Source organism: Moschus berezovskii, chromosome 11, assembly GCF_049115385.1.
Source record: "Moschus berezovskii isolate FMDL1 chromosome 11, NW_MosBer_1.0, whole genome shotgun sequence".
Lineage (NCBI taxonomy): Eukaryota > Metazoa > Chordata > Mammalia > Artiodactyla > Moschidae > Moschus > Moschus berezovskii.
This window is the reverse complement of record NC_142470.1, coordinates 28,672,441-28,695,097: the sequence shown is the minus strand read 5'-3', so window position 1 is coordinate 28,695,097 and position 22,657 is coordinate 28,672,441. Positions and strand designations below refer to the sequence as shown.

General features: G+C 56.1%; 2 protein-coding genes across 3 annotated transcripts in view; one reads left to right on the top strand and one right to left on the bottom strand.

Moving 5' to 3' along the window:
• Positions 1-2,674: 2,674 nt before the first annotated feature.
• Positions 2,675-7,623, bottom strand: GDF7 (growth differentiation factor 7). Its single transcript, XM_055400290.2, has 2 exons — positions 7,167-7,623; positions 2,675-4,566 (listed from the first exon to the last, which is right to left on the bottom strand). Exons 1-2 carry the CDS (start codon positions 7,555-7,557, stop codon positions 3,611-3,613), a joined length of 1,347 nt encoding a protein of 448 aa, XP_055256265.2. The 5' UTR covers positions 7,558-7,623; the 3' UTR covers positions 2,675-3,610.
• A 13,018-nt stretch (positions 7,624-20,641) lies between these two features.
• The window catches only part of HS1BP3 (HCLS1 binding protein 3), a 44,844-nt gene continuing 42,828 nt past the window's right edge, over positions 20,642-22,657 (top strand). For both annotated transcript variants that reach the window (XR_008682437.2, XM_055399823.2), the window contains exon 1: positions 20,642-20,792. Coding sequence is in view for 1 of the 2 variants with exons in the window: in XM_055399823.2 (XP_055255798.2) it covers positions 20,761-20,792 (32 nt within the window). In the remaining variant the exon portion in view is untranslated. The remainder of the gene's footprint in view (positions 20,793-22,657) is intronic.

Sequence of the window (22,657 nt, the reverse complement as noted above, 5' to 3'; positions counted from 1 at the left end):
TTAAGGAAAAGATCAGTCTACAGTCCCTAGTTATTTTCTGCTTTGAGTTTGAATGAGATTGCAAACAGGATAACTGACTTGTAGGGTTTGAGTTACACTGTGATGACATCCACAAGGTAGTCAGTCTCTCTTGAGCACAAATGGGAGCGAGGTTTCTGCTCCTGCTGACACCTCCTCCGAGAGCCGTCAAGGAAGAAGTCCCCATAGAGGGTTTGACGGGGTGACTTGCCAATCACACAGTCTACCTGTCTTCTCCCTCCCCTGCCATGGCAGCAACAAAACTAGCCAGGACAGGAGGGCGAAGGGGAGCGTGTACAGGATGAACCGCGCAGCTCAAGCCTGCTTCCCCAAGCTAAGCTGACAAGGCCTGCCACCCTCTCCAGAGGACCCAGTCCTGCTGCTTGGAAACCCAGAATTCAACCAGGCAAGCACAGCAGCATCGGTGGGCACAGCCGCTTGCCAGCACTGGGGTCACCCTTAATACAGAAGTCTGGCTTCAAGCAACAGTGACCAGACTGCCTGGGTGTATGGCAGACCCGGCACCATCCCTGAGGGCCCCAGCTGGCCTGCCCTGTGCTCCCCAGGCAGTAACGCCAAACCCTCCTCTCTAGCAGGAAGAACGGTTTGAAGGATCTCGATTCTCCGCCAGCAATATAGAAAGTTGGGTCTCCTTTGAGAGGAAGAGTTTGGGGACCCCAGGCTAAAGGAGGGCCACCTTCACTCACAGTCCTGACACTCTGTCCATGACTGTCAGCAGCCCATTCTCCCATCCGTGGGGACCGGAGATTCCGGCTAGCTGATTCAGGCCCGCTCCCCACTGCCTGGAAGACAGACGACAGTACAGGGTACTACCGACCGTGCAGACAAACCAGTTGTGTCCACGTCTTGACAAAGCTATTCTAACCACATCTCCACAGCAAAAATCTGTCTGTCTCCACGTGTGATGGCCCACTTGCTGTCTTTTTTACAAAGTAAAACACATCATCCTCTCTGTTCACCTCCTCTTAACTGAGATACAGAGGCCGGAGACCGGACACGGTGGTCCCTGGTGGGTCTGTGCAGCTCCAGATGAAATCTAGGCGGCATTCCTTTTATCCGATAAACAGAGAACACATTGAGGGCATCCGGGGTCATTGAAGGGACTGTCACTGACTAGGAACAACGCCCCCCACCATGGGGTGCAGCCTGGACTCGAGATGAGGGAGACACCCCACTTCCTCCACCACTTCCATTACATCTTGATGGAAGCAGCTCAACAGGAGGAAACAGAAAATGGACTTTTTTTTTCCTGTTACAGAACGCTCAGACTAAACCAAGATATTTCTTCCCCTCCAATTGTTTCTCCTAGTCATTAACACAGCATCAAATGTTTGCTTTTGTCCAAAGAGATTAAATATCCTAGAATTTCTTCAAAATAATATTTAGCTATAGTTTTTCAGCTCCCTGTCTAAACCTTCTAATATCACAACTTTTAATACTTTAGTGCCCTTTAAAAAAAAAAAATTCTTCATTGTGATAGGTCTCAGAGAAATCACTATGCAAATACTATTCAAATCATAGTTTAGAAAATGAGAGTGTCACTTCTCTGGCAAAATTCATAGATGTTTGCCCAGTTACTGAAATTGACTGGAAGTGTACTGCAGAAGCCGCTTTGGGATTTTTGTTCTAATGTGAAGAGACTTGCATTTTCTGGTTATGGATAGCTACTTACATAGCCACAGCACATAAATTCACATTATAAATGTGCTTTCTCCTCCTTTGGGGGGATTTTAAAAGATAAAAAGGACTCAGGTGGGGACCCTTAAATAAATGAGTTGTATCTAAATCTTTCAAATCTCTCTTTAAGAGTGTGATCTCTGAGAATGAAGATTTGTATAAATCGCCCTGGATCTTAGCATCCAAGAAGAATATAGTGAAGAAGGCCTCTCATGGACCCGAAAGGAGAAAGCCCAGCACAGCCCTAAGCAGGAGGACCAGGAGGGCTTCAGCGTTTCTCAAGAAAGCCCTCGGAGCCCCAGGCAGGTGGAATCCAACCTGTTTCTTTTCTTTCTCCCAATCATTTACACAGGCCACAGAGGGCCCCCAGGCAGAAATGAACCAAATGAAAAAATGAAGGCTGGCATATTCTGCCTCCCTTTCACAGGGACAGACAATCCTACTATCAGCAAAACTTCTTGGGGCAAACAGAGAGACCGGGGATAGTCTTCCACATCCGGCCCTCACACCATGGTCCTTCTGAAGGGACCACAGCAGCGAAACTGCAGATGCCCCTCCACGAAGCAAGGAGGGGAGCGACCGACCTTCCTCCTGCTCCGAACCACGGGGCTGCGGGGAGCTGAAATCTCACAAAAGCACTTTTGTGTGGCTTCACTTCCCGTTACTATCGCACTGCCAAAAACTACAGCAACAACACAGTGAAAGCGTGCAAAAGCCGACACAGACTTGATAGCTAAGCACAAGCACATGTGGGCCACTCCGAGGGTGCCATTTGGAGGGGGCTGTGCCTACCTGGCAGACAAGCCCTAGTCCTCCGTCCTTGGCAGGAGCCTGCCCACCCCACCCACCTCTGTGCCTCTTTCCAACCCTAGAAGCCTCCTCCCAGCTCCTTAGAAAAACCTCCTGGCAGGTTTTTAGGGAAAGTCATAGCAACCCCCTTTCCCAGTCCCCAGACATTGCACCAGCTTCCTCCTCCGTCTCCCCAAGGCCCTACGACCACCTTGGTCTAGCCAGCTTAGGAGCTGCAGGACCTGGAAGACACCACTCTACCCCGATGACAAGTCAGATCAGACCATCAGACCAGCATTTAAAAGCCTATCCCCCATCTCACCTATCCCCTCCTAAATCGCTTTTTCCACTTTCTAGATCATTCCCAATTGGAATTGATTTTTTCTTTAAAAAAAAGTGGTGCTGACCTTTGCAGAGATCTGGGAAGCTCCACAATGCAGTCTTTCCTTCAAACTCCCCTTTCAAAACTGGGAAATGTTAGACTTTTGGAAGTTAAAGGAAAAAGATGAGGCCTTTTGCAGCGGTTCCTCTCCAGGGTTAATGACGCCGCCAAGGCGGATGCAACGCAAACTTTCAGAAAAGGCATTACTGTCTGCCCCAGGAGCAACACCGGGAACTCTGCCCCCTCCCTCCCAGCCGGCTGTGCCCCACACCTGGCCAGAAAAAAAAGGGGGTGAAATGAGACATACTAAACTATCCCGTTAGTTCCCCCACTCTGAAACCCCCAATTCCCTAACCTGGTTCTACTCGATTTAGTGCCAGTTACTGTCACGGCAACGCAAACCCTTCCTCTCCCCAAAAGGGGGCAGTGGGAGCAAAAATAGATATCTGTTTGCAAAATACACACGACCTGTGACATTCGGTAGCGTCAGATCCTCTCTTCCGAAGGCCTTCCGATGCGTCCACCGCGCACGTGTGCACGAGTGAGGAGTGTGCGTCTGTGCGTGCTGGTATGTGAACGTGCGCGCTCCCTCCTCCGCGAGGGCGCCGGGCCAGACTCGGACGCGCACCCCGGCTAGGCGACAGGCTCGGCCCCAAGCTGCTTTTCAGCGGGGAGTCCCTGGGTGGCGCGGCTGCCCCCGCCCTGGCCCAGCCGGCCCGCATGCTACCTGCAGCCGCACGCCTCCACCACCATGTCCTCGTACTGCTTGTAGACCACGTTGTTGGCGGCGTCGATGTAGAGGATGCTGATCGGGCTGAGGCGCGCGGGCACGCAGCAGGAGGCTGGCGCAGCATCCGGGGCCATGGAGTTCAGCAGCGTCTGAATGATGGCGTGGTTGGTGGGCTCAAGGTGCGAGCGCAGCGGGAAGTCGCACACGCCCTCGCAGTGGTACGCCTCGTAGTCCAGGGGCGCGATGATCCAGTCGTCCCAGCCCAGCTCCTTGAAGTCCACGTGCAAGGGCTTGCGGCTACAGCGGCTCCGGCCCCTGCGCCCGTGGCCCCGGCCCGCGCCCCCGCCGCTGCCCTGAGCTGCCCGCGCCCCGGCCAACGCCGTCCGCCGCCTCCTGCGGCCGCCGATGACCGCGGTCGACGAGCCCATGCTGGGTCCCGGATCCGGCGGCGGCTCCGCGGCCAGCGCGGCCCCGAGCGCGCGCGCCTGGGAGCGGATCTCTCGGAACAGGCTCTCCTTCCTCTGAGTGCGGGAGGAGACCACCAGCAGCGCGCGCTCCTCCGCCGCCGCGCCGCCGCCCCGCAAACCGAAGCCCAGCAGCCGCAGTGCCAGCGGGACCCGCGCCGAACCCACCACTCCGCGCAGCGAGAGGCAGAACGCGCGGCTGGGGCGCGGTTCCCGGCGGTGGCGCCGTAAGGCGTCTGCCACGTCGAACACCTCCCAGCGCGCGGCGTCCAGGGACTCGGCGGCCCGGGAGTGCAGCAGGCGCGGGGCGCGCGCGGCGCTGGGGCAGGTGGACAGCAGCAGCAACGGGGGACTCGCGCTGCCGGGGCCCCGCGCCCCCGATTCGCGGCGCAGCACGCGCAGCTCCGCGCCCAACACCTCGTCTGCGTCGGGAAGGCTGGACACGTCGAACAGGAAGTTCAGGCCCGTCTCGGCAGCCGATTCGTCTGCAGGGGACGAGCAGAGACAGAGAAAGAACGGGAGTGAGAGCGAAGCGTGCACCCCCTAACTGCAAACAGCCCCGACTGTCCTGGATGTGGGAGCAAGGCTCGCGGGGGCCAGCGCCCACTCGCACGTCTCGGCTCCACTCCGAAAGCCGTCAGCCTGGCCCAAAAGAGAGGGAGCCGTCGCTCAGGTTATCGGGATGTGAGCTTTGATTCGAGCTAAATGATGTCCGACAACCCAACCAACTTCGTGCACCTCGTCGGCACCCGAGACCCAAGCCTTACGGCTCCTACAGTTCGGCTGCCTGCCCCAGAGCCGTGGGTTTTCGAAGACTAGGGCGGAGGCCAGACTTTCGGCCTGTGGCAGAAAAAGAGGCCTGGCGGGAGCATCAGAAGTCGTGCGTGGACTGCTCGTTATGGCCCTCCTTATCCGCCAGGAGAGTCTCAGAGTCTCGGTTGGGCGAAAACCAAAAGTTCTTGTCCCCTGAAAACTGCTTCTGCGGCTTCTCTTCCCTAGCCCTGCCTGGACATTCCAGCCGGACACGATCTCCCATGCAGGCTAGGCCTCCGAGATTCGTCCAGAAGGGGCACGCGTCCGCAGGGCTGCAGACACCCTTTCCAGCATCCAGCCTCCTCGCTCTGCTGGAGAGGGACTGAGGCCCAAATAGGGGCCCGGCTCAGCCCCTGCTCGAAATGGGGAACTCTAGGCTTAAGCTTCTCCCAGTGTTTCCGCCACCTCCGACAGAGGGGAAAGGCGGCAAAGGAGCGCAAACCACTTTCTGGGAAGGGCTTAAAGCTGCCGGGACGCCCTGCTGCAGGGAAGGCAGAGGACCGACTGGTCTCCCCGCCAGGGCCCGCTGGTCCCCTCGCAGACCTAGTCTTTCCCTCCGTTAGGACTCAACTCGGCCTCTGGGATTTTACTTCTGGTCGTAGACATTTCTTTTCTTTGGGGGCTCGGAAAGAAAGCAAAAAGCTGAAATTCCACCAAGCAGCAGATAAGGAGCTCCCTTTGAAGAAGATCATATGGTTTCGTTTTGCCCCAAACGCGAAGAGACTGTGCAGACTCCCCCCACTGTTGGAGTGTTGCTCACCAACCACTGGACGCCAAGCCATCGACTCCTGGGGGCCAAAGTGTGGGTGCTGCCCCGGCCTCTGGAGACCTCAGGCAGCCCTGTTCTGAGTGGAGGCTCAGAGCAGAAGGCAAGGAGAGGTGCTGGGCAAAGTGCTCCTTCAGTCTCCCCATGCTGTCTCCCCGGGGCTCTGGGAGCAGCAGCACTCTCTCTGAGCTTCCCCTGCAAGCCTCTCCCTGGTTTGAGATTCTCATGCTGCATCCTTTCCGAAATTTCCTGGGATTTAGCTCAGGCTGAGGCTACTGCAGGCCCAACTCGATCTAAGGAAGAGCATCAAGTGCCTCCACAAGCTTAGGGCCATACACATCTCACCTCTCCCACAGCTGAGAGACCCCCTCCCCAGGGTCTGCACACCAGGACTCAGGCTCCCTACAAGTGCCCTACCATCCCATCCAGGGGGCACCCCAGGCTCTCAGAGAATGCTTGAAAATTTCCACCAGACTTTAGGGCCATTTGGGCCCAGAAGGTCCCTGAATTCCCAAATAAAGCGGCCCGTGTAAACCCTGTGTGTATGCTGGAGGGAAGGAGAAACCTGATTACTGCACCTCCTCTACCTGCTTTCCCAGGCTAGCGGCGGGCATATAGAACCCCACAGTGGCTCCTGGGCAGGGCCCGGGTGGCAGCAGCACTTATTTCCTACCTCTATTGCCTTTCTTTCCCTCCTGCCTTCCAGGCTGGGTCTCTGGCTGGATAGAATTAAGGCCGAAATTACTTGCATTTCCGCCTGAAATTAGTTAAATTTTCCCTATCTGTCTGCTCTAATGGCTTCAATAGAGATTAATAAAATCCAGATGACACTCCCCAACCACCACTGCCTCACCCAAGTCCTACCTTAGGAGGGCTCAGGGTGGAGCAAGGTGGGGTGCTTGGTCCCAGAGAGGCCTGAATTCCTGCAGGTTCGGGGGCCCTCCTCTCCTCTCTGCATAACCTCCCCAGGGACCCAGCACCAGGCAGGCACCCGCCTCCACCCAGACCAGCCTGCTGAGAAGGGCCCTTCTCTCACCTGGTGATGCCACCAGCCTCTCCGGAGCCCTGTACTTCAGTCTGATGCCCGCTCAGTACCGCGTTCCCCTCCGTTTCCCCCATTTTGTACGGCCCTCCCCGCATGATGGGGAGCTGCAGAGCAATCAAGCAGCCAACGCCGCCCCCACTGCTCAGTCCCTCTGGGCGGAATCCCCTCCTTGCTTCTCCGGATCTCCAACTCAGCCTGCCTCCTCGAAGGGACCCGCGGGGCTGGCAGGGCCAGGGCACCCCGGGCAGAGGACCGGCATAGCCCTTTGGGGCCGCGGGCTCCGGCCAGCTGCTGCGGCTCTAGCCAGAGTTCAGGCGCTGCGAGGTCGGGTGCGTGGGCCTCGGAGAACTTCCTAACACCTGAGCCTGGGATGTGCGGGTACCGAAGGGACCCCCGCCACACCGAGGGGAATGGTGCTGGGGCGCAAGACAGGATGGACGGGCGCGGTAACGGCAGAGTACCTGGGGTCGCCTGGTCCGCGAAGCCGGTGACTGTGTCCGCGCGGCCGTGGCGGCCAGATCCCGAGGTGGAGGCGGCGACTGGCCCGGCCGGAGTCTTCCCGGCCAGGCTCCTGTAAAGCGACATCATGAACTGGTGCGGCACCACGGAGCCGTTCCTGAAGCCGGAGCCCGTGGCGCGGCGCGCACCGCGGGGCCCGGGAGACGCGGCGGCCAGGGCAGCGGAGGCGCCCGCAGCCACGGCGAGGGTTGTCCCGCCGCCGCCGCCGCCCCCCGGACTCTCGGCCGGCCCTGCCCCCGCCGCCCGCAGGACGGCGGCCGCTTCTAGCCCGTCGCGGGGGCGGCAGGCGCTCAGCAGCCAGAGGCACAGCGCGGCGGCCGCGCTCAGGTCCATGGGCTCCGAGGGCCAGGCGGGCGGGCGGCGCGGGCTCCGTGGCTTCGGGAAGTCCCCCGGCGCCTTTTGAACATAATGTTTAATAATGGGGGAAGTGTGCGCTGCAAGCTGCGCCCCCCTCCCACCCCACCCCACCCCCGTCCAACGCCCGGAGCAGCGCCCCCTGCTGAATGCTCGAGCCTCAGCGCCGCGCCCCCTACTCCGGCCTAGAGGCGAGCCCCGGGCCGGAGCCTGCTCATCCCACCCGAGGCTCTTCGTCCCCACTCTCGCCGGGCGAGTGTCACCGACCCGAGGCACCCGCCACCCACCTGGGCCCCGCCTCGCTTCCCTGGGGCCAGGGGACCACCCTCCCTCCGCCCACGCTGCGCCCGGGGCCAGATGCGCCCTCGGGAGTCAGAGGCCTCGCGCGTACCCGCCCAGCTCCTTCCCCACTCCCCTGCGGAGAACCACCCGCCCCCTCCCCGCTCCTATTCCGCCCGAGACGCCGGAGGTGGGGCGGCGGAGGGGCTCGCCCCGCCGGTCAGTGCCATGATTCCGTGGCCAGGGCGCACCAAGAGGCCACGAGGGCTCACAGAGGCCACAGGGCGCGCAGGGTCGCCGCCAAAGCGCACTTTTGCTCACGGGACCCGCGGTTCGCTACCCTGGCACAGCCTTCAAAGATCGGAGAGGGAGGCGGGAGCAGGAAAGAGGCCCGGTAGGGAAGAGAGGCTTAGGGGCCTGAAAGGACGGGCCGGAAAGACAGCTGGACGAGGACGACTGTCGAACCAGCAAAGGTAGGGGTGCGGAACGCGCGCTTAGACGGGCGCCAGGATCTTAAAGGAGTTCAGGAACTACGAAGGCAACTTCGGGGTGACGAGGGGGTTCCCGCGCGGGAGCGGCTCAAGTTCATCTGCGTGCGGACAGTGAAGACCCCTTCCGCCCGCCTGCCTCCCCGGGAGCCTCGGCGAAGGAGACGCCTCTGTAATTCCTTCCCGGGCCGCGGTTCTCGAGCTGGGTTGGAGGGTAGCAAGGAGGATGGAGGGGGCGCCCAAGATCGCCTTCGTAAGGGTGGCGGGGCTCTTGAGTGCGCAGCCGGCAGGGGTAGGTCCCAGAGGCCGCCATCTCAGGGAGATGCGCCAGGGAGAGAGGTATGGGTGTCGGCTCAGCTCCACCAGCAGCCGGGACATCGGTCCGTAGAGGGCCGGAAGGCTCAGCGGATGGACGATCTGCTGGTGGGCGGACAGAAGGCCGGAACCTGACCGATCTCCGTAGCAGGCAGGCGCATCTTTTTCTCTTAACATTGTATTTGCTGCTGCTGCTGCTGCTAAGTCGCTTCAGTCGTATCCGACTCTGTGCGACCCCATAGACGGCAGCCCACCAGGCTCCCCTGTCCCTATTTGCTAGCTCTTTTAAATCTAGACGGGGGCAGCGAGTCACGGTTTCTTTGAGTAGGTGATCAGCGTCAATGCGTCGCCTCGGGACCCAAAGTCGCAGGAGTTTTGCTCTCTCTCAGCCGCCGCGCTCTGACCCACGGAGGATGCCCGGCTCATGGAGCTCCTGGGCCGCCGACGGCCCTAGGCTCCCGAGCTCCCCTGTACCCGCTGCTTCGTCCCAAGTGAACTCACCAGTCATCATCCTGCCGGCCACTGCGAAGATGCAGTGCCCGCTCAGCGTGGGACTTTGGAGCACTCACCACTCGGGATTTAGGGGGGCAGGAGAGACCTGGTAAGGGGTCAGACCGCAAGCGGATCAGGTGGACAGAGGGGGGTAAAAGCCCGAGGTTCCGTGGGACTGTCTGGGCAGGAAGGGCAGTGGGGGGGCTGGGTTTACTGGGGCTGCATTAACCCAACCGGGTTTGGGGGCCAAGGACCCAGAGCTTCGACAAGGCCGTGGTCAGGGATCTTCCTCTCTGGCTGGTGCAGGTACAGAGCGGCCCCGCAGGAATCCAGGCAGGCTGTCTGGCAGAACCGACCCCCTAGAGAGAGACACTGATCAGTCACCGTAGTGGCCCCTCCACCACAGCTGTCTCTGTGAAGGCCATGACTGGGCTCCTGCAGCAACGGCGAACAGTCTTTAGATGTTTTGCATATCATCACGACCCTGCTTTGTGCACTCTGGCATCTCTGAGCTGTAGTCCAGTAGTCTTGGTTCTTGTCCTGGGTTTGCTGTTAACAACCAGACCCCATTGCATCGTCTGGGCTTCAGTTCCTCCAATTGTGTGAAGGCGAGAACCCAAATAAACCTTTGTTGATTGCATGATACCTCTGCCTTGAGGTCACTTGGGGGCTTAGGAATGAGGAGTGGGTTGGAATCCCTGGGCCCTTGCTGTCCCTAGGGGAGCAGGGACAGCACGCTCCTTTGAGACTGAATGTCCTCATCTGTAAAACGGGGAGATTCTCAATTCAGGAAGTTGGTGTGGATCCAGGATAACAGGTGGGCACAGAGGGGGCTCGGAGCCTCGCCACTCCCAGTCTGTTCCAGATCCCTAGGGTGATGATGCGAAGAGTTGACTCACTGGAAAAGACTCTGATGCTGGGAGGGATTGGGGGCAGGAGGAGAAGGGGACGACAGAGAATGAGATGGCTGGATGGCATCACCGACTCGACGGACATGAGTTTGAGTGAACTCTGGGAGTTGGTGATGGACAGGGAGGCCTGACGTGCTGTGATTCATGGGGTCGCAAAGAGTTGGACGCGACTGAGTGACTGAACTGAACTGAACTGAGGGTGATGATGGCTGAGAAAGCAGCAGCTTCTAGGCGCTGGAAGGCTCTGGAGGAGAGTGCTGGGGGTGGGTGCTGCTGCTGGAGCCCCCACCCATCATATGTGTGCCTGAGCCAGGCCTTAGCCACTGTCACCTGTTTCTTGGTCTGTCAAGTCAGACAGTAATGCGTTTCTTCATCATTTGGCCATTCCTCTATTCTTCTTTCCTGTAAATACCTAACCGTGGGGGGCTTTCCGTATATTGTGAATTCAGCAACACACAGGACAAATGCGCGGAGCTCTCGTAAGGGTAGAAGAGATGGTAAAGACTTACATGCATAAATGCACCGGAATATATGCTGCACTGTTAGACGGTTCAGAGTAAAGTGATGGGGGCTTCCCTGGCGGTCCAGTGGTTGAGAATTTGCCTTGCAGTGCAGAGGACATACCAGTTCGATCCCTGGTTGGTTAACTGAGATCTCACATGCAGCAGAGCAACTAACCCAAGTGCCACAACCAAGCCCTGATGCTGGCAAAAAATTAAAAAAGTAAACTGATGGGAAGCAGGGCCCAGGGGTCTTTTTGACCAGCAGTGGCCACATTGAAGCAGAGCCCAGAAAGGAGAGGGGCAGAAGGAAGATGGGTCATGCCTGACTCCCTCTCCTTCCTCTCAAATAATGATGGTAACCAATGGTTACCATTAACCAAATGATAATGATGGTACTCCAAGTACCAGCTGCTACTGCTAAGTCACTTCAGTCCTGTCCGACTCTGCAACCCCATGGACTGTAGCCTACCAGCCTCCTCTGTCCATGGGATTCTCCAGGCAAGAATACTGGAATGGGTTGCTGTTTCCTTCTCCACCAAGTACCAGGCATGTTGCTAACTGCTTAAGTGACTTCATGTCACTTAAGTCTCACCACTGCTCTGTCCGGTGAGGTGCCTGCGTGCATGCTCAATCTCTACGGTGTAGCCAACTCTTTGCAACCCATGGACTGTAGCCTGCCAGGCTCTTCTGTCTATGGGATTTCCCAGGCAAGAATACTGGAGTGGGTTCCCATTTCCTTCTGCAGGGGATCTTCCTGACCCATGGGTCAAACCTGCGTCTCCTGTGTCTCCCGCATTGCATGCAGATTCTTTATCCACTGAGCCACCTGGAAAGCCCATCAGGCATTAGTGTTCCCATTTTATTGACAGAGAAAGTTGAGTCACAGAGAAATGTAACACCTTCCGCAGGTAACCTGGTGAATGGCAAAGCCTGGAGTCACCCTGTCTTTGCCCACCCTTGGCTGCCCACAGCGGAGATGGGATCGTAGGGGTGTGACCTGCAACACTCTCCTCAGCTCCAGTGGAGAGGCAGAGGGTCCCGCCTTGCCCTGAAAGCTCTTGGGAAAATTCTTGGCAGAAAAAGAACTCTCAGGTCCAGGTGAGGCTTATGAAAGCACTGACTTGAGGACTCCTTCCTGCCTCTGGCATCATCTGGGAACTCACCAACTGAACATAGTCTGTCATCGACAGCAGCAGGGCCTGCCCATGGCTGAAGAAGCCATGGAGCTCAGAGCAGGACCGGCCGGTAGGAGCATGTGGTCTGACAGCTAAGTTTACATGAAGTGACCTGATGGCCTAGTGAGTCAGGCCCATGGCGAGGGCTTGACTTGGACCAGGTCTCCCATGCCCTGTTCAGGGCTTCCCTGGGAGCCATGATTGAGCATCCATCTGGAGTGAAGACAGCTCCCTCCCTGAGGACAGGGGAACATGACACCAGGAGTTCCTGGCCCGCCATCCCTAACTTCGTGAAACTGAAGCCTTCTGATGAGCGGGTGGCTGGCTTCCTGGGGCCCACAGGGCCAGGCTAACCCCAGGCTCACTTGGGGCTTCCTCCAGGGTCACGGGGGCCTTTGGTAGGTGGGCCAGACAGGTGGGAGCTATCTCTCCTGGCCTGGAAACGTTGTACCCTACCTGCTGCATGGTGCACTTTGAGGGTGGCTTCCTAGTCCCCTGTTTGTCGAGCAGTCAGAGGGCAGCTGGTGCAGGAAACTTAAAGACAGCTGGGAGAAAACCGGGGGCTGCAAGTTCCAACTTCTGCTCTTTATTAGTCTGAAGGCCACCCCCCAGTGTCCCAAGAACTCCAGATTTCACCTATTACCTCCTCAGAGAGCAGAGGTGAGATTGGCTCCAACAGGGCAGGGGACAGAAAGGCAGCCTGGTTGGGGGATGGGTGTTTCTTAGTTGGGGTGGGGAGAAGCAGTCCCCACATTCTCACCCCCAGATCCTTACCTTGGAGAGCACTTGGCCACCCATCTGTCCTCTGCAGAAGTTGTTTGCTTTCTCTGGCCACCATGTTTCTGACTCATGTCCTAGAATTCAAGGATTTGAAAGAACTTGCTGTTGTTGCTCAGTAGCTAAATTGTATCTGACTCTTTATGACCCCATGTACTGAAGCACTCCAGGCTTCCCTGTCCTTCACTATCTCCCAGAGTTTGCTCAGATTCATGTTCATTGAGTTGGTGATGTCATCCAACCGTCTCATCCTCTATTATCCCTTTCTCCTCCTGCCGTCGATCTTTCCCAGCATCAGGGTCTTTCCCAATGAATCAGTTCTTTTCATCAGGTGGCCAAAGTATTGCAGCTTCAGCTTCAGCACCAGTTCCTTCCAATGAATATTCAGGACTGATTTCCTTTAGGATTGACTGGTTGGATCTCCTTGCAGTCCAAGGGACTCTCAAGAGTCTTCTCTAGCACCACAATTCAAAAGCATCAGTTTTTTGGCGCTCAGGCTTCTTTATGGTTCAACTCTCACATTCATACATGACTACTGGAAAAAAACGGTAGCTTTGACTATATGGACCTTTGTCAGCAAAGTAATGTCTCTACTTTTTAATATGCCATCTAGGTTTGTCACAGCCTTCCTTCCAAGAGCAGGTGTCTTTTAATTTCATGGCTGCAATCACCATCTGCAGTGATTTTGGAGCCCAGGAAAATAAAATCCGCCACTGTTTCCACTTTTTCCCCTTCAATTTACCATGAAATGATGGGACCGGATGCCATGATTTTAGTTTGTTTGAATGTTGAGTTTTAAGCCAAGTTTTAAGCCACTCTCCTCTTTCACCTTCATCAAGAGGCTTTTTAGTTCCTCTTCACTTTCTGCCATAAGGGTGGTGTCATCTGCATATCTGAGCTTATTGATATTTCTCCCAGCAATCTTGATTCCAGCTTGTGCTTCTTCCAGCCCAGCATTCCTCATGATGTACTCTGCATATAAGTTAAATAAGCAGGGTGACAATATACAACCTTGACTCACTCCTTTTCCTATTTGGAACCAGTCTGTTGTTCCATGTCCAGTTCTAACTGTTGCTTCCTGACCTGCATACAGGTTTCTCAAGAGGCAGGTCAGGTGGTCTGGTATTCCCATCTCTTTCAGAAAGGAAGCAGTAGTAGATGTTTTTCTGAAATTTCTGTGCTTTCTCTATGATCCAACGAAAGTTGGCAATTTGATCTCTGGTTACTGTGCCTCTTCTAAACCTAGCTTGTACATTTGGAAGTTCTCAGTTCATGTACTGTTGAAGGCTAACTTGAAAGATCTTGAGCATTACCTTGCTAGTATGTGAAATGAGTACAGTTGTGCGGTAGTGTGAACATTCTTTGGTGCTGCCCTTCTTTGGGATTGAAATAAAAACTGAACTTTTCCAGTCCTGTGGCCTCTGCTGAGTTTTCCAAGTTTGCTGACATGCTGAGTGCAGCACTTTCACAGCATCGTCTTTTAGGATTTGAAGTAGCTCAGCAGGGATTCCATCACCTCCACTAGCTTTGTTCATAGTAATGGTTCCTAAGACCCACTTGACTTTACACTCCAGGATGCTAAAAGAATATTTGGGATTCTTTGGACCAACTTTTCATATAACGCCTGACTCTTCACAAACTGCTACCGAGGCTCTGCTTGCATACCTGCAGAACGGGAGCTCCCTCCTGGTCCCAGGTAGTCTCCTGACGGCTCTGAAGATGAGGCAGTCTGTACCCAGTGCCTGTGAGAGCCACCACACCTCTCAAAAGCACCTCTGCTGACAGAAGTTAACAAGTCACCTGGGAACGTACACTGGCGCACTGGGATGCCACTTAGGAAGTCAGTCTTGGATTCTACCAGCTGGAGCCACTGGAAATTGGACCCACCCTGCTGCAGCCTGGAGCCCCTGATGACAAGACAAGAGAAGGTTCCTTAGAGATGCCTTGCCCTGCGCCTTGCATTGCCCATGCAGGGCAGCCAAGTCCAGTCCCCAAGGAGGGAAAAGGATCAGTACCCTGGCATTTGGCATTCCAGCCGCCAGAGAAGGTGGAGCCCCTCTATGATCCTGTGTCTTTGCTCTCTGTGTGGGTCGGGAGGTTCCAGCCCAGCTTTGCCTTGGGTACCCTGGAGGAGAGGAAGAGGATGTTGAGGACTCAGCCCCTGCCCTGCCCATCGTTAGGGGTTGTGGGCCCTTGCAGCCCAGCACCATTTTGGAAGTAAAACAGATGCCCCCCTGAGCTATAATGCTGATGGTTCCCCAGAGTCAAGAGACCAGAATTCAAATCTGGCCTCTAACCTCGGACCACAAGTCCCTTGGCCCTTCCTGGCTTTTGATCCCCAGACGCTGATAACGATCCCCAGTGAGGCTAATGATCAAATGTCCACCAAGGGTCCACCTGTGAGAGGTGGGGAGCGGGTGAGGATGGGGCCCAGTGCCAAGGCCCCAGGCAGGGGCCAGCCCCCCGGTTTGGACCTGCCAAGCCTCATGTATTCAGAGCTGGAGAGGGTTAGCGGTGAGGAGGCAGCATCAGCTTGGGGCTCTGCCCCCAAAGAAGGTGTCCCTGGGAGGGCTGGGGATGGTGACAACAATTCACAGAGGAGGCCCCCAACCACCGCATCCGCGCTGTTGCTTCCTGTTCAGCCGGAGATGTGCTGTAGCCAGGGGTGGGGCTGTGGATATTGGACGATCCCCGCAGGCCTCTGGCTCAGCCCCGTCTGATGCCCAGGTCTGGGCTTCCTCCAGCTGCGATGCATTTCCCATGCTCCATGCAGGCTTGTCTGCCCCCAGGTTACCCCAGGCAACAGCTCTGGCATCCACACCGGGGTGGGCTGCAGCCCGTCCCCGGCCACTGGCGTGGCCCTACCCTTGAGTGGGGGGAGGAGATAGGGCTGAGAAGAAGGGAGTGGAATAGTTTCCTTTCTAGAAGTTTCACAGGGGTTTCTCAGGGCCCTTCCTTTGGGGTCGGGACAAATGGCAGAGGGCTGGTGGATACTGCCATCTGCTGGTCACTGGTTATAACAGCACCACAGTGTGGCTGAACCCCATTCCTGCTCAGATTTACAAAGACCAGTCTGGGAGAAGACTCAGGAAGCCCTGCACGGGGACCCTGAGGTTGAACCAGCTTACCTGGAGCTCTAAGGTATCCTGGGAGTTGAGGGGACAAGGACCACACATCACCACTGAGGTCAGGAGAGAAACCAGAGGTTGGAGTCATGATAAACACTGGCTTCCAAACCACCTTTATAGTGCACTAGTTTTGTGACCTTAAGTTAATTAACTTGTTATCCTCCAGCTTTAAATGGAGACAGAGATTCCTACCTGTCAGGTGTACCTAAGGATAAAGGGAAAAAAGTAGGAAAAAACTTTACCGTAGTGCCTGGCTCAGTAAATGCTGGCTTTTACGGCTTTCTGATGAAGTCAGTCCTGGTTTAACCCGTCCAAAGACTGATCAAACCTGTCCATCCAGTCTCTTCTGTGTGGTCTTTCAGGCATTTCCCCTCTGTCGACTTGCCCATCGTGAACATTAATAGTCTGAAGCTATGCCTCCATTAGATTTTCTTGGAGACCTTTGTTGACACATGAAATTGAAACAAAACAAACTCCTTTTAGAATAAAAACTGGTGACACTTAGAATGTGCAGTGATTTGGAATGCTGGGTCCTCCAATTTGTCTAGGAGCCCTGGGTTTCTAGTCTAGTCACATAATGAACAGAGAACCACTGTCTTCTTTGCCTGGGAAAATAGGGGTTAACAGAGGTCAAAAACAGGCTTGGAGGACCCAGAAGATGTGTCCCCAAGTCTAGGATGTGAGATCTTGCAGACGCTCCAGAGGATGAGGACCCTGAGACCAGAATGTCTCATGTTCCCATAGCAGAGTGTCGAACATCACACAGCTAACCCGGGGACCCGGTGTCCTCACCCTGATGGCCTGACTCAGGTTCTCTGGTCCACATGGCAAAGGCATCTGTGAGATCTTCAGGAGGCTGGGCTCTAAGGCTGCAAAGGGTGAGGCTGCCTACAAAACTGGGGACTTGGCTTTAGGCCACGGCAGCCCCTTTGTCTGTGTTTCCCACTTTCCTCGGTAGCTGATCCACCTCTGAATAATCTTCGGTAGCTGATCCACCTCTGAATAATACCTTAATTTAGGACAGAGCCCCAGCTGGGTCCTGTCCTCCCAGGCATTTTTTTCTGGCTTGAATAAAGAGTTGGAGAGCTCTAGTCAAAGTGCTTATCCTGATCGCTGGGGACACAAAGAGTTAGAAAAATATAGGGTGATAACATCAAAATCCCCAAAGTGAAAGTGAAGTCGCTCAGTTCTGTCTGACTCTTTGCGACCCCATGGGCTGTAGCCTACCAGGCTCCTAAGTCCATGGGATTTTTCCAGGCAAGAGTACTGGAGTGGGTTGCCATTTCCTTCTCCAGGGGATCTTCCCAACCCAGGATTCAAACCCGGGTCTCCCGCATTGTAGGCAGACGCTTTACCGTTTGAGCTACCAAATCCCCAAAGTCACCAGTAAATCATTGCAAATTAAAACAATACCATTTTTATTTACTTCTCAGGTTAGTAAAACTGAAGAACGTAAAATGCATTCTTGGTGAAAGGAGATACAAGTAGGCATTCTAACATATACCCTTGGTGGGAATGCAAGTTCAGAGAAATTTCCCAAGAGCACTGTGACAGCAGCAACAGTTTTTTTTAAAATATATGTTTATTTAATTTGGCTGCACCAGGTCTTAGTTGAGGTATGCAAGATCTAGACCCCTGATCAGGGATGGAACCCCGGGTCCCTTGCATTGGGAGCGTGGAGTCTTAGCTACTGGACCATCAGGGAAGTTCCAGACAGACGCAACCTTTTAAAGCAGGAAATTCTTTGACTCAGCACCAGAAAGGTACAAAGAGCTTTCTCCGAGCAAGGTAAACCCTCTGCAGGAACTAGAATGTATATGGCCAGAATTATGTCACAAAGCGTCTTCTAACTGCAGTTCCTTAGCAGCATGAATGCTCCACCTGTCTAGCCTTTATGGTTCTTGTTCAGTCGCTCAGTCGTGTCCGACTGTTTGCGACCCCATGGACTGCAGCCTCTACAGTAGTAAAAGCCAAGACTGAATGGCTTTGGGGTAGCTCACCTACAGTGTCTACCATACATTTCCTCTCATTTCAGTCACAGGTGAGCTCATTTAAGTAACAGCAGTGCCATGGATTAAAGATTTCCATCATGCCCATTTCACTGATGAGAAAACCAAGGCTCAAAGAGACAAAACCTACTTTGTCATGTCCTGAGTCTGGCACCGCCTCCTCTTGGAAGAACTCCTGTATGCCCCCAACCTCTGCATGAGTTGGCTACGTGCCCTTCTTTGCGCTCTGTGGGCCTGCACTTGTGTTGGCATCTCCAAGGGTCCCTGAGTAGCCTGTGAGCCCTGCCAGGGAGGCCTGGGTCTTCTGCATCCTCTGGGCCTGGTATAAAGGCCCAGAGAGGTGCCCTGGAGCATTTGCTGAGGGACAGATGAGGTGGTGGCCTTGCTCGACTTGGGGTACCCAGCTCCCCGCTGGAGTGCTAAAGCATCACTACAGAGAACAGAGACAAATCAGCAGGTCCCCAGAAGTCCCACCCCACCAGAAACCAGGGCAAGGTTGACCAGAGCTCAGATAAGACTCCTTGGGGGCTGTGGTGCCTCTAACTTCCCCACTGGCCCTGAGGTCCAGCGACTTCCCTGGGGCAAGGGGTGACTGAGGCCTGGAGCATTCCTCCCAGGGCAGTGGGAAGGGGGACTGTCAGCTTCCCTGCAATGTGGTTTGCGTTATTGCAGCTTCAGCCATGGAAAGGGCTCCTTGAGTCAGGCAGGAAGCAGAAAATATCAGATTTAGATTCCACATTCCATGCATTGTATGCAATTATCTGCTGGAGCCACAGAGGGGCGTGTGGGACCCACAGAGGCAGAAAATGGGATTGCTCTCCAGATGGGCTCACTCTTTTATGGGGAACCAGTGGGCTTCTCGGCAGGCGCCGGGTGTGCCAAGTCCCCCCTCAGTGCACACTCGGGAAGCCTGGGGCCAGGGGTGAGGTTCGTTTGCCTGCAAGGCATGGGTGACCGATATGCCACCAGCTCCGGTGGGGGTGCGGGGTCCCATTCGTTGCAGCTCCCACCTGTGCTTGCCCTGGAATGTGTGTGCTTCTCTGCACCCTCCTGGGCTGCCTTCTCCTCAGGCTCAGGCTAACTCTCAGCTCCAGCAGCTTTGTGACCTCGCCTATCAGGATCTCCAGCTGTGGACCCAAAGGCGGCCATGGGAGGCAGGATGGGGACATCCATCACCCACCAAGCTGTGGTTCCCTGAAGACCCTGTGTGGACAAAGGGGAGTGAGCAGACAGCAGGAAGGAGCCAGAACCTTGAAGAGAGGACAGGAAAGGGGAAGCTGGAGGCAGCAAGTCCACAGACGCACTGTGGGAGCCCTGGGCCATGGTGTCCTTGTCACGAATAGCTCAGGAGCCTCCACAGGGCCCCAAACAGAGGCCCAGTCCAGTAGATAGCTGTTGAATGAACGAATGAATGAAAAGGTCATGAGGGAGAGAGGAGAGTGGCTTTGTGAGGAACTCTGACCAGTAGCAGAAGCAGAGAGACCTGTCATTTTAGTTGCTGAACATTAGAGCAACACAGGCTTCCTACCGATGCAGGAGACATAAGAGACCTGGGTTCCATCCCTGGATTGCGAAGATCCCCTGGAGTAGAAAATGGCAACCCATTCCAGTATTCTTGCCTGGAAAATCCCATGGACAGAGGAGCCTGGTGGGCTACAGCCCATGGGGTCACAAAAAGTCAGCCCCGACTGAAGCAGCTTAGCACGTGGCAACACAAACACTCACACGGATCTGATGTCACTGTGAGCCAGGCCCTGAGCTAAGTGTTTTACAGGTGGTTGCAAAGAGCTGGGACACTGGTGATTAGAGTTCCAGGGTGGTGCAGGAGGGGCGGGAGGCTGGCATTTGGGGAGAATGCAGTACAGCAGAAGCCCCACCTCTTACAGCTGGAGGGCAGGGAGCAGTATGGGGAAGGAGGTGTCATTAGGAAGGGAGGATGCGAGGAGATGGTGCCTGGAGAGCGGGGTGGGGGGTTGGGGGGTAGTTTTAGCAGCTCTCTGAGAGGGAAACTTTGGGAGACAGAGACCCTCTTCTTGACCAAACTTTAGGCTCCTCTGAGCCCTCTTCTCAACTGGGCCTTTGACCTTGGTGCCTGCCTTGTCTCTGGCCTGCCCAGCCCAGTCTCACCAAGAATCCTGCTAAGTCAGTTGAGAAAGGCTCTCTGCCTTTAATACCTGATCACCCTTGGTATCTGATCAAGTTCCTCACCTCCCACCCGTTCGTGTCTTCTAAGCCCTTAGCCTGCCTTCAGGCTAGGATTCAGCAAGGATCCTCACCCTCTGCGACCTGTGCCTCCATCACTGACCTCCCCTGCTCCCTGGCTCCAGTCCCACTGTCCTTGCTGTATTCAGGGCTGAGCCTGAACTCTCTCCCCATTGGGAAAGTCTCGACTCTTGTTGCAACAGCCTTCAATAAAGTCTTCCTTACAGTTTTAACAAGTTTCAGAACATTTCTTTAGCGAGGCAGAAGAAACCCTGTTCTCAGAAGCTTTTGCTGGGAAGGGCCTGTTGGCCTCTTTAAGGAAAGCCCCTGGAAGGCCTCGGAGGTGGGGGGTGGGGTGTCAGACTGCTGTTTCTTTAGATCACCCTGCACAGAGTGCTTTGTCTGGTTTGATGGGTTCTCTGACCTCGTCTGACGTTGGAAACATCTCTCAGAGCATCCTTGGGACCCTGTGCACGGTTGGGTTGTTTCCCAAAAACTCTCCTCAAGGAAGCAGAACCCAGTGATTTATCGTCCGGAAGCGGGACTCTTGGGGCACTCCTAGAGTGAGCGGGGCGCTGTCACTAGCAACGCCGGGACATCAGACTCAAACCAGGACGCGCGCGCCTCGGGATGGCTCGGGACACTCGGGCGCGGGACGCCGGCGCGCTCGGCGCGGCCGGGGCCGCCAGCAGCGCGGAGCCCGCGCTCGTTCCTCAGCCCTGAATCTCCGCCCAGAATTCCAGAAAGGCCTGGAAAAGCACGGCCGCGTCCGGCCGAGCGCCGCGGCCACTAGGCGGCGGGCCAGGCGGGAGCCCGAGCCCGAGCCCGAGCCGGGGCGGGGACTGGCGACGCCAGCGCCCGCGGTCCCGTGACCGCACGCCCCGCCCGGAGCCCCTCGCCGTCATGCAGTCCCCGGCGGTGCTCGTCACCTCCAGGTGAGCCAGGCCCCGCGCCCCGGCCGCATCTCGGGCCGCGCGGAGTCGGGAGGACCCGGGAGCCGCGGCCCTAGGTGTCCCGGGCGGAGGAGGCGGCGCGTCCCGAGGATCCCGCCCGGCGCCCGGCGTCCCCAGCGCCGCTGGCCGTGGCCCTGGGCTCGGCCGCTGCCCGGCCCTGCGGGAGAGGCCGCCCGCCCCCTCCCCGGTTTTACAGATGGGGAAACTGTGGTCCCTGGAGGGTAACGAACTCATCCATGACCTAGCGGAAGGCCTGGATTGGCCGATCCTGCACGGTGGTCAGAGAGGGGGTTCTCCTCACCCCTTTCCCGCTGACCTGCCTTCCTTTCTTTTCCAAGATATGGTTATGCACCCTGGCAGCGCTGACTGTGTCAGGTCCGGGGCACGGCACTGGGGACGGGGTGAATCAGACCAGGCTCGGCCCGTCAGGGACAACCGGCGGAGGACAGATGCTGGGGGAGGGGGTGGGGGGCGGTGGCTTCAGGTTGCCATGGGAACACAGGGCAGGGTGTAACCCGGCTTCTGCGAGGTGGGGGTGCGTGAGGCCAGGTCCTCCAGGGGAAAGGGAGGGGACAGGTGGCAGCTGCTCTAACAGGTAGCCCAGGAAAAGTGCTGTTACCGCAGAGGCCTCCACAGGGTCCCTGGAGGCAGAGGACCCCTGGGTCAGGGTGAAGTCACACTGACCCAGGCCTGGGGGATTCAGTACAAGAGGGATGCTGAAGGCTGGGGTGGGCGTGGTTTTACCGTCTCCCCCTTTCTCACATCTGTCAAGTGACTCACTGCAAGTGTTTTCACACACTCCACCCTTGTTCCCCCCACACAAAATCTTAGGCTAAGACATCAGTCTCTTACATAAATGAATGTAAAATTTTTCCGGCTGTAATTTGACCATCCTTGTGGCTTCAGGTCTAGAAAAGTATGACTCTTTAAGGTTCTGATGTCAGAACCTGCTTGGTCTTCTCTCCGTGGTGGCTGGTCATGTCCTCGCTGGCAGAAGAGGTTTCCCTAGTGCCACATGAATCACCTCCTCTCGCTGAGCCTCAGTTTCCTTTTATGCGGATAGGAGGTTTGAGGTTGGCAGGTGTGAGCAGGGCCAGCGGCAGACCAGTGTGGGTGTGACCTTGGTGCTGGGAGCCTGGGAAGGGGGTGAGGGGGCTTCGCTCTCTGCTCCACCTGAACAGGGTTTCTTAACAAATTCAGGTGCTGGTAGTGAAGGCCAGGTAAGCGGTTCTAGGAGAGTGAACCACACACAGTCCCTCTTGTGAGCTTTCGTGGAGCAGATGTGTAAATGTATAGTGCGCCAGGGATGATAAATGGTGTAAAGGGACTGAACTGAACTGAAATGGGGTGCTAGGAGGAGTGAATACTGTTTTATGTGGTGTGGTCCAGGAATATAGAGAGTGGCAGCTGGGTAGATCCCTGACAAGTGAAAGAGAAATCTCAAGAAAGAGGGTACCAGGCAGAGGGGACAGCAGGAGCCAATGTCCTGGGGCAGAGAGATGTTTACGCATCAGCCAGGAGGCCAGTGTGACTGCAATGCAGTGAGCCAGCAGAGAGTTGGGTGATGTGGTGCAGAGTTTTGCCACATCTGGGGGCTTGGAGGCAGGGGACAGTCAGGACAGGCTCCCCAGGCTGAGGTGAGGCTCTGGGCATGGTGGGACCTGCTTTGGACTCCAGAATGATCCTTTGGTCCCAGTGCTGAGCAGAAGGGAGGCGAGCAGGGTGCAGTGAGGATACCATTCAGGAGACTCTGGCAGTCATCCACGTGAGAGCTGATGCTGGCAGAGGAGCTTAGAAACGTTTGGGTTCTAGCTGTATTTTGAAGATTGAGCTTTTGGGGGTTGTTG